The 10,690-nt window shown below is 41.6% G+C and overlaps 1 protein-coding gene across 1 annotated transcript; it reads right to left on the reverse strand.

The window, feature by feature from the left end:
- Window positions 1-4,260: 4,260 nt before the first annotated feature.
- On the reverse strand, window positions 4,261-6,161 carry cldn10d (claudin 10d). Its single transcript, XM_085398043.1, has 5 exons — window positions 5,678-6,161; window positions 5,320-5,481; window positions 5,149-5,230; window positions 4,938-5,045; window positions 4,261-4,802 (listed from the first exon to the last, which is right to left on the reverse strand). The coding sequence occupies exons 1-5, from the start codon at window positions 5,907-5,909 to the stop codon at window positions 4,610-4,612; spliced, it is 777 nt and encodes a 258-aa protein (XP_085254169.1). The 5' UTR covers window positions 5,910-6,161; the 3' UTR covers window positions 4,261-4,609.
- Between the last annotated feature and the right edge of the window lie 4,529 nt (window positions 6,162-10,690).

The following is a 10,690-nucleotide window of genomic DNA, read 5'->3' on the forward strand; positions in this document are numbered from 1 at the left end:
CCTGGCACATCTAAGAGCAGATGATTGGCTTACCTGAGCGACCAGGAGGGAGAGTGCAAATGGTACAATGTAATGTACAATGTGCGACGTAGGTACAGAATACTTTGTACCTACATTGTTTTCTACAGATTGGAAATAATTTTTTAAAATCTCTTTATTAAAATAAGATTTTTGTGTATGTTTCATGTGTATCGGGTGATCAATCAATGCAAAAGAAAAACAGAAGTAACAAAGGCAAGATATCTGAAGACGTGTAGAGGTGACAAAATAATTGTGTAGTGGATATAGTGATGCTCTTTCTCTCTTTTTTTCATAAGCATGCATTATATGCCTGCTTTAACAACACATACAGTCAAAAAGTAATGTCATGAATGAAAGTGTCAGAAAAAAGCAGAAGCTTTCTCATTTAAGCAAAAACTGGGGATAAAATAAACATTTAAAAAACTACTAAAGCTACTAAAGTTAGTTATTAACTGTCTTGTGGAGAGTTAGTAGCAAAATTGATCCCACCTTTATCATGATCAGCTCAAGCTGGAAGATGCTCTCCTGATTGCAGATTCATACAGCAACAGCCAGAACCTGTAGAGCCGTATGGTCAAATTCACAAACTAGCCCTGCAGCAGATCACTGACGTGCTGTCTGAGCCTCCTGTCTGGAGTGGCGACAGCTGAGGGTTCCATCTTTTTCCTCTAAAAGTACAAGCTCTAGTCGGAATGTTGGAACAGCTTGGGAAAGAGGGGAGACTAGAACTGGAGTGTGGGTTGCATGTCACCAGACTGCTGTCCAAACTGCCATTCTTCGAGTACAGTTTAAGTGGTTCATCAATCCTCTTCAGTCACCAATGCCGACCTTACCAGATTTTGCAGAGTGGCTCGAGTACAAAGTCTGTATTCAAGATCATGATGTGTATTTCCATCATCCTCAACAATGTGTCCATCAAGGGAAGGATGCAAAGCTGATACCAAGCAGAGAGCAGCAACAGCAACTACCACCATGTTATTGGGCTATGGCCCTCCTGCTAAGAAATCAGAGACATTAGAATGGTGTTGGGATGGTCAGTTTTTCTTCTCAATAGCCTCCACCACAGACCCTGGGAAACAGTTCTGGGTCAGTGGTTTCAGAGAGAATTCACTGCCACTGAACTCTCCAAACACTCACATCCAGTTGATGCTCTGAAGACCTATCGTGACCTGCAAGGTATTCCCCGTCAACCATTGTTGCTGAATGGCTCTGAACCCATCTCCTGACTCTAGTAGAGTCTGTACATCTGGGTCGGCAAGGAGGGCCAGCTGCACTCATGACACGACTCAGTTTGACTCTGCAGGGTCCAGCCAAAGTTCTACATCAGGCCTCCACTCCTCAGTGTCTATTAATGAGCACGCTGACTCCCTGTGCTAAACTTCTCAGTAATGTGGGCAAACTCTGGCAGATGAATGTTCTCCTGTGCCAGAATGAAAGGACTATTCTTAGGTGTTCAACCTATGTGTTCAAAACAGGATACTATGACTGTCAAGATGCTAGAGGAGAAGACTATCTGAATGGTAGTGGATGGCACTGGTACAGCACACGTGAGTCAAAGTCTTGTGTGCAAGCTTCACAAACAACAGATGTGTGCATGTGTGTGTATATACATATATATATGTGTGTGTGTGTGTGTGTGCGTGTGTGCATGTGTGTACACAAGTTAGTAGATGAATATTATTCAAAAAAACAGCTTTTATGTATAATATATACAATGCGGAGTACCTCCTGCCTGACGGAGCAGATGATTAGCTTAACTGACGGAAGTAGAGAGCATCCAGTGAGGATGCTCTCAATGGCACAGTGGTAGAAGGTCCTGAGGATTAACAATCAAATGACCCCCTATGAGCAAGCACTTTGGCGACAGTGGGAAGGAAAAACTCCCTTTTAACAGGAAGAAACCTCCGGCAGAGGTTCAGGGAGGGGCGGAGCCATCTGCTGCGACTGGTTGGAGTGAGAGAAGGAAGACAGGATAAAGACATGCTGTGGAAGAGAGACAGAGATTAATAGCAGGTACGATTCAATGCAGAGAAGTCTATTAACACATAGTGAGTGAGAAAGGTGACTGGAAAGGAAAAACTCAATGCATCATGGGAATCTCCCGGCAGCCTACGTCTATTGCAGCATAACTAAGGGAGGATCCAGGGTCACCTGGTCCAGCCCTAACTATATGCTTTACCAAAAAGGAAAGTTTTAAGAAAGTTCCACATAAGAGGGGCCTGAAAACTGAAGGATCTGCCTCCCATTCTACTTTTAAATACTCTAGGAACAACAAGTAGGCCTGCAGTGTGAGAGCGAAGTGCTCTAATGGGGTTATATGGTACTACAAGGTCATAAGATGGGGCCTGATTATTTAAGACCTTGTATGTGAGGAGCAGGATTTTGAATTCAACAGGGAGCCAATGAAGGGAAGCCAAAACAGGAGAAATATGCTCTCTCTTTCTGGTCCCTGCCAGTAGTCTTGCTGCAGCATTTTGGATTAGCTGAAGGCTTTTCAGGGAGTTTTTAGGAATTTCTGATAATAATGAATTACAGTAGTCCAGCCTGGAAGTAATAAATGCATGAACTAGTTTTTCAGTGTCACTCTGAGACAGGATATTTCTAATTTTAGAGAATTTGCGCAAGATATTTTCTTGGTCAAAAATGACTCCAAGCTTCCTCACAGTATTACTGGAGGCCAAGGTAATGCCATCCAGAGTAGGAATCTGGTTAGATACCATATTTCTAAGATTTTCAGGGCCGAGTACAATAACCTCAGTTTTATCTGAAGCAGAAAGTTAGCGGCCATCCAGGTCTTTATGTCTTTAAGACATTCCTGCAGTTTAACTAATTGGTGTGTGTTATCTGGCTTCATAGATAGATAGAGCTGGGTGTCATCTGCATAGCAGTGAAAATGTATGCTACGTCTTCTAATGATACTGCCTAAGGGAAGCATTTATAATGTAAACAGAATTGGTCCTAGCACTGAACCCTGTGGAACACCATAGTTGACCTTTGACCTTGCATTTTTGACTCATGCAAAAATTGGAGTCTATTAGATAGATATGATACAAACCACTGCAGTGCAGTACCTGTAATACCTACAGCATGCTCTAATCACTCTAATAGGATATTATGGTCAACAGTATCGAATGCTGCACTGAGGTCTAGCAGGACAAGCACAGAGACGAGTCCACTGTCAGAGGCCATAAGAAGATCATTTGTAACCTTCACTAAAGCTGTTTCTGTGCTGTGCTGAGCTCTGAAACCTGACTGAAACTCTTCAAATAAACCATTCCTCTGCAGATGATCTGTTAGCTGTTTGACAACTACTCTTTCAAGGATTTTTGATATGAAAGGAAGGTTGGAGATTGGCCTGTAATTAGCTAAGACAGCTGGGTCTAGAGATGGCTTTTTGAGTAAAGGTTTAACTACAGCCAGCTTGAAGGCCTGTGGTACATAGCCGATTATTAGAGATAGGTTGATCATATTTATGATTGAAGCATTAATTAATGGCAGGACTTCTTTGAGCAGTTTTGTAGAAATGGGGTCTAAAAGACACGTTGATTATTTGGAGGAAGTAATTAGTAATTAATTAAGTAATAATTTCTCTAATGATTAAAATTTTATTTGTGAAGAAGTTCATGAAATCATTACTAGTTAATGTTAAAGGGATGGTTGGCTCAACAGTACTCTGACTTTTTGTCAGCCTGGCTACAGTGCTGAAGAGAAACCTGGGGTTGCTCTTATTTTCTTCAATCAGTGATGAATAGTAAGATGTTCTAGCTTTACAGAGGGCTTTCTTATAATATACCTTTCCTTATATTGTAAGGTAAATACCCTACAATAGTATACAGAAATCCCAACATCCCCTATGACCAAGCACTTTGGCAACAGTGGAAAGAAAAAACTCCCTTTCTGCTGGAGGTAGAAACCTCCGGCAGATTCTCACAACCCTCCGGCAAAACCAGGCTCAGGGAGGGGCTCAAATTATTTTTCCACAACACAAACCAAGCATGAACATGAAGAACTCAAAAAGAAGTTTTAAAATGCTTATCAACCACTTGATCAAAATTACAAAAATGATCAGTTTGTATGGTAAATAAGAGTAACAGGTTGGACATGTTATGCTTTAACACATCAGTTAGCCATTCTGAAATATCAAGAAAAAGATGAAGATGAATTGGTCCCCTCATTGAGTCCCCAATGAGGGGACCCATTCAGAAGGATTTACATAAGAGTCACTGGTGGCACAGGCAATTCAGGGACACAACTTTATTGCAGAGATTTTAAGCATTAAAAAACTTGCAAACAGAAAAATTGGTGCAGAATATTATAAGTAAGGAAATGCACCAGTAAAACATTAAAGGCCAATTGTTAAACATTTTATAACTTATATTAGCAACTGAACTTGTACAAAGAGGATTGGAGACATGGAATTTTGAGGAGGTTGGCCAATTTTTATACAAAATACACCTCGTCCACCTTGTGGACTCAAATGTAATTTACAACACCAACCAGTAAGAGCAATTTCTCCTTTATGCTACAGCTTCATATTGTATGGGTAATCATACGTTTCCTGTTCTCTTCACTCTTGGTTCCCTCTGGCTCAGACGAAGCTGTCTCTCCCCAAGGTTTGATCTGTCTTATTTGTTGCTCTGGTTGTTCGGCCATCCATGCCTTTGTTATACAGTGGGGGTACTAATGTCACTCTGGAGGATGGGGGCGGCATCATGTATGTACGTCTGGTACGGGCAGTGGTGTAGGAAACTGGTCTCTGTGGCCTTTGGGTGGAACTAATGCTAGAAAAACAGGAGACACAAGGTGAGGTAATCCAAGCTGTTATCGGTTGCTAGTTGTGGCCTGCTATACAGGCAGCCACGAATAGAGAAAGGTTACCACTTTACAACCTTTAAGGACTTATTTATTTTACTCACCATGATGGTAGGATTTCTTTCCCAGACAAATAGGCCAGCACTGCCCCTGCACAAATAAGAAGAAGGGATCCTCCCCAGCCAACAAAAATTGCCGCTCCAAGTTCAAACCTGAAGTGAATGCAGATGTGTTTCATTGCATGGATTTTTAAAGTTAATATCTATTTTTAAAAATCAGCTACTATAATATGAATACCACTTGAAAATTACTCACTTCTGTGACCTGAAATTTGGATTCTTAAATTCAGTTATGACTCTGTTAGCCCACCACGAGTAGGTGATCATGCCGCAGCCGCCTACCAGAAAAGAGGCTGTATTTTAAAACCTCTTTTTGGCTATTTTGAAAACTGATCAACCAACATATATGTATTGAAGGATTGTTTACCTGAAGCCAGGTAGGTGATAGCACCAGAAAATGTCACCCTTGAATTGACAATCTCTGTCCCACCTATTTTAGTACATTTCATCCCTATGAGTGTGAGGACGCCACCGAAGAAGCCTGTAATGACAGCACAGACCGCCAGTGCTCTGCAGGCGTGCAAGAACACTGAAAGAAAACAAATACAGTTTATGTTAACATAACAGTTGTGCATTTTATTAAGATAACCTAAAGAAATTTGTATGATTTCTCTGCTTCAAATTGTATCTTCAACATAGAAAAACATAGCAATGAGCTAAAGGAACAGCTGAGTAGAAATTAAAAAGAGAGACTGTAAAGTTTTGAAGATCTCAGCGTATCCTACCAGGCAGGGCCAGCATGGAGGGGTAGTATTTGCAGTCAGACACCCCCGTGGTGTCTGAGATGCAGTCCATCCACAGGTTGGAGTAGTAGTTGGAGGTGGTCAGCACTACGGTGCCCACCTCTGAGAAAGTCCAGTACTCTGTGGGAAGAGTTGAAGAGACCAGAATCCAGCCACATAAGCAGGACACGAAGCAGCCAATCTCCACGTACATCACCACCGTCCTGTATTTCATGGTGAATTCTGGTCTTCGACCAAAATTCGTAACAGTTGAAAAAGTAAGGTCTCACTGCAGGAAATGTGAATGGGCCTCCTCCTTTGTGTCATTGCTGATGTGTAAGTGTCAGACTAGCAGTGTGGATGCTTTGAGCTCATCTTATCTTTTAGATAGTTTTGTCCAGTAAGCGCCTTTGATGTTGCCACCAAGAACAGCATTACGCCTGCCATTGGTTTTAACCTTTTCATCATGGTGTGCCTCTACTTTGTTTAGGTTCCCTGCTCAGATGTCAAATGTGTAAAAGTCATGGTTTTCATGACTAAACATTAACTGTTGTTTGTGTGATGTTGTGTGTGTGTGTGTGGTGGTGGGGGGGGGGGGGGGGGGGGGGGGGGGGGGGGTATTTCATAGCTTTCAAGTTTCACGGTGATCCCAGATTTCAGAATTGTTAAACGTATTTGTTTTTCATTGTTTCATATCTGTTATTGTGTAATAACAGAAGACAGCATGGTTTCTGGATCATGTTCATATGGGGCTTATTTGCAATGGTAGACCTTTAACCTGTGTTTGTGGATGAAGTTGTTTCTGAGTACATCGCAGTCTTTTGCGACTTAAAATTGGGGAAAATAATAAAAAAATCCTCCAAAATTTATAGAGATAGTTTTCTGCATTTTGGTGAACCATTGCCTAACTTTATGTCTGAGTGTTTCATGTCGTGCTGTTGTAAATAAAACATGCATTTATGCGATTTGCCGTCATTGCATTCTGCATTCAGCCAGAACTGTCTTATCCAAGCTGTCTTGTCATTTCTGTAAATAGTCTTTTGGAATAGATCTCCAAGCTTCGTCAAGGACATTCCAACGCTCTTTGAATGTTGGCTGCCTTTTGTTTCATTCACTGACAAGATCATCCTACATTACTTCAGTAATGTTGAGATGCTTTTGCATGATGTTTCTGAATCTAAGCTTTTCCTTGCTCATAATGTTATGAGTTCCTCAAAACATCTCTCTATCTTCCTCTTTCAGTCTGATGGAGGGAGAGGATCAAGAATTTTCCTCACGCTTTAAATGTTTTTTCCCCCCCATTGATTCTAGTAGTGGTAACAAAGCACAGTAGTTTATATGGTTTACATTTAAGTAAACCAACCTTTTTGGATAGTTAACTACGTGTGGAGTTACACAGTGAATTATACAGCTAGTTAGAGTGAGAATTCACGAGAGGGATTTAAAAACCACATTACCTCAGTTTCGATGGATCTGCTTGTCTATGTAAAAACAACTCGACCACGTTGTTTATGTATAAACAGTAAGCAGCCATGCCTGACACACCTGCATGAGGGAGAGTTGATGACACACGGGGAAAAACACACACAACAAACCAGTAAGTGGGTGTTCCGAGAAGCTTCTGAAATTGTGTCTTTTATCCTGTCTTCCTTCTCTCACCCCAAACGGTCATGGCAGATGGCCCCGCCCCTCCCTGAGCCTGGTTCTGCTGGAGCTTTCTTCTTGTTAAAAGGGAGTTTTTCCTTCCCACTGTTGCCAAAGTGCCTTCTCATTTGGGGGTCATCCTATGGGTCTACCTTACAATATGAAGCACCTTGAGACGACTGTTGTTGTGATTTGGCGCTGTATGAATTGAACTGAATTGAATTGAATTGAATTGAATTGAATTGAATTGAATTGAATTGAATTGAATTGAATTGAATTGAATTGAATTGAATTGCAGCTCAGGCTTTGTACATGCAAATAAATGATACTCACAGCCGACCACATGGAAAGTAGATGCTGTTTATCAGATCCCATTTATACTTCTCTGGTCTCCCCCAATGTGTCTGCACTCCAATCCAAAAAATGCAATCACTATGCCAGCCAAACCAATGGAGAAACTGCTCAGCAGAAGCTCCCTGACTCCCTGAAGGTGTGCTGAGACAAAGTCCGGAATGGTCAGGCCCCACCATATCTTAAAGACCTCATTATAACATATTATCCCAAAATAGCACACCAGGGTCAGAGTGCAGGCTTACTTTTCGTTCTTTCTCCTTTGGTCACCTCATTTTCTTCTTTCTTAAAGGGCCATTCCAGCATATTGTGTTTACTCAGGGTACTCATAAGTATTAGATTAAACAAAAGGCTATGACATTTAAAGCAACACACACAGAAATATCAGAAGTTTTATCTTTCACAGGTTTTCAGCTAAATACATGGAAACAAATTAAGTGTTTTTGCCATAGACTGCCTTAATAACAAAGTGCCTAAAGATACCATTTAAAATGGGCAAAGTTGGTTGGTCCTGGCTCAGCTTCGGCGCCTAACAAGCTCATCACTGGACCCACTTCAGTTAGCCTACCAGCCTGGCATTGGAGCGGATGATGCCGTCATTCACCTCCTACATCGTTCCCTCGCTCACCTGGAGACCGCTGGAAGCACTGTGAGAATCATGTTCTTTGATTTCTCCAGTGCCTTCAACACCATTCTTCCCTCGGTTCTGAAGGACAAGCTGGAGAACTCTGGAGTGGACCATCACCTCACTACCTGGATTTTGGACTACCTCACCGACCGACCACAGTATGTGAGGACTCAGGGCTGTGTGTCGGACAGGGTCGTCTGCAGTACGGGGGCCCCACAGGGAACGGTTCTGGCTCCGTTCCTCTTCACCATCTACACTGCAGACTTCTCCCACAATTCCACCCAGTGCTTCCTGCAGAAGTTCTCTGATGACTCTGCAATAGTCGGCCTCATCACTGATGGGGACGACAAGGAGTACAGAGGACTGACTCAAGACTTTGTGGACTGGTGCCAGCTGAACTACCTCCAGATCAATGCCAGTAAAACCAAGGAACTGGTGGTAGACTTCCGCAGGCACAAGCATTCTCCACTGCAACCACTGAACATCCAGGGTATGGACATTGAGGCTGTGGACAGCTACAGGTACCTTGGTGTTCATCTGAACAACAGACTGGACTGGACTCATAACTCAGACGCCCTCTACAGGAAAGGGCAGAGCAGGCTGTACCTGCTGCGGAGACTCAGGTCGTTTGGGGTGGAGGGCCCACTCCTGAAGACCTTCTATGACTCTGTGGTGGCTTCTGCTATCTTTTATGGTGTGGTCTGCTGGGGCGGCAGCATCTCTGCTGGGGACAGGAAGAGACTGAACAGGGTGATCCGAAGGGCCAGTTCTGTTCTAGGATGCCCTCTGGACCCAGTGGAGGTGGTGAGTGACAGGAGAATGGCGGCTAAGCTGTCATCCCTGTTGGACAACGTCTCCCACCCCATGCAGCAGACTGTGACAGCACTGAGCAGCTCCTTTAGTGGCAGACTGCGGCACCCACGGTGTGGGACGGAGAGATTTCGCAGGTCTTTCCTCCCCACTGCTGTCAGACTCCACAACAAAGACTTTAACTGAACAAACACACACATCCACACATGTGCAATAACACTAAGTGCAATAATCTTTTCTGGCATCGTTGTATTTTTACTCAGTTGTATATAGCATTCGTATTCTATTTTTATCTTATTGTATATTTTTATTCTATTTTATTCTACTGTATATAGTATATTATTTTATTCTATTCTGTACAGCTGTGTACTGTATTTATTCTTATTGTATTCTAATTTTTGCATCATAACTTTTGCACTGTCCACTTCCTGCTGTGACAAAACAAATTTCCCACGTGTGGGACTAATAAAGGTTATCTTATCTTATCTTATCTTAAGTTGTTCCTTATGTGTAGACACAGCACTGTTTCATTTCTTGAGTTTGCTGCCTTTTTTATGCTTGAATGTTTCTCAGGTCAGCATTAAGTGGTTCAACAAACAGATAAGTTTGTTGAACCTTGGACTGATGTGAGAATGAGTGAAAAAGTGAAAGACCGAAAGGTCCAAAGAAAAACTTTGAAAGACCTTCATAAAGCCTGGAGAAGTTTCTCAGAAACACTTTAAAAAAACCAACAAGAAAGTCGTGCTCCTTGGAAGCAAACTAAAAAGAAATGCATAACACTTTAAGATTTTTTTTCTGGAGCCCTCAGTTGATTAAAAACAAGGGAAATTAGGATTAGTAGCTAAAGTGACAAGAACAGCAACTGCAAAGCACTCCACTACATAGCCCTCAAATGAATTTTACCTTTAGTATGTTGTATATATATATATACACACACACACACACACACGAACACACACACACACACACATGAACACACACACACACACACACACACACACATATTTATATAGTTTCTTAATAAAACCCACTCTTATTTTTTCATTTACAGATTCATTTACTTCTAACATTACTCAAATAGGCTATTTTTTGTTTGTTTGTTTGTTTTTATAAATGTTTACCAACTGTTATGTACTCTGAGTTGTTCAACTCAGAAAATATTTATAACATGAAGCTAACATTTTCCAGAGCTTAATTGTTATTGTACTAAAGATTAATTTGAGGGGTCAGGTGGGAGGCACTGACTGATTGGTTTTTTTTGTTTGTTTGTTTTTTCCTGCTTGATTATGGTCATATTATTTCTATCCATTTGACCCCTTTTAACTTTCTATTGTGACTTGTAGGAATAAACTGTGTTTATAACAAACAGAAGATAGCAGCTTTGTATTATGTGGTAAGAAATGTATTATGTTCATTGTGTCAAGGCTATGCTGCAAGGACTGGTTGCCTGTGATCTTTGCTTGGGTTTCTATATAGCAGTTGCAGTGTCTGGATATTCTAACACTAAACACTTTGTTTTCAAGATTTTCCACAAGGTGCGATGCTCAATTGACAGAGATAGAAGTATTGTATTGTACTGAATC

The sequence above is a fragment of the Rhamphochromis longiceps genome, linkage group LG23 (genome assembly GCF_057381845.1).
Source record: "Rhamphochromis longiceps isolate RC_006_pf linkage group LG23, R_longiceps_female_GT1.1, whole genome shotgun sequence".
Classification (NCBI taxonomy): Eukaryota; Metazoa; Chordata; class Actinopteri; order Cichliformes; family Cichlidae; genus Rhamphochromis; species Rhamphochromis longiceps.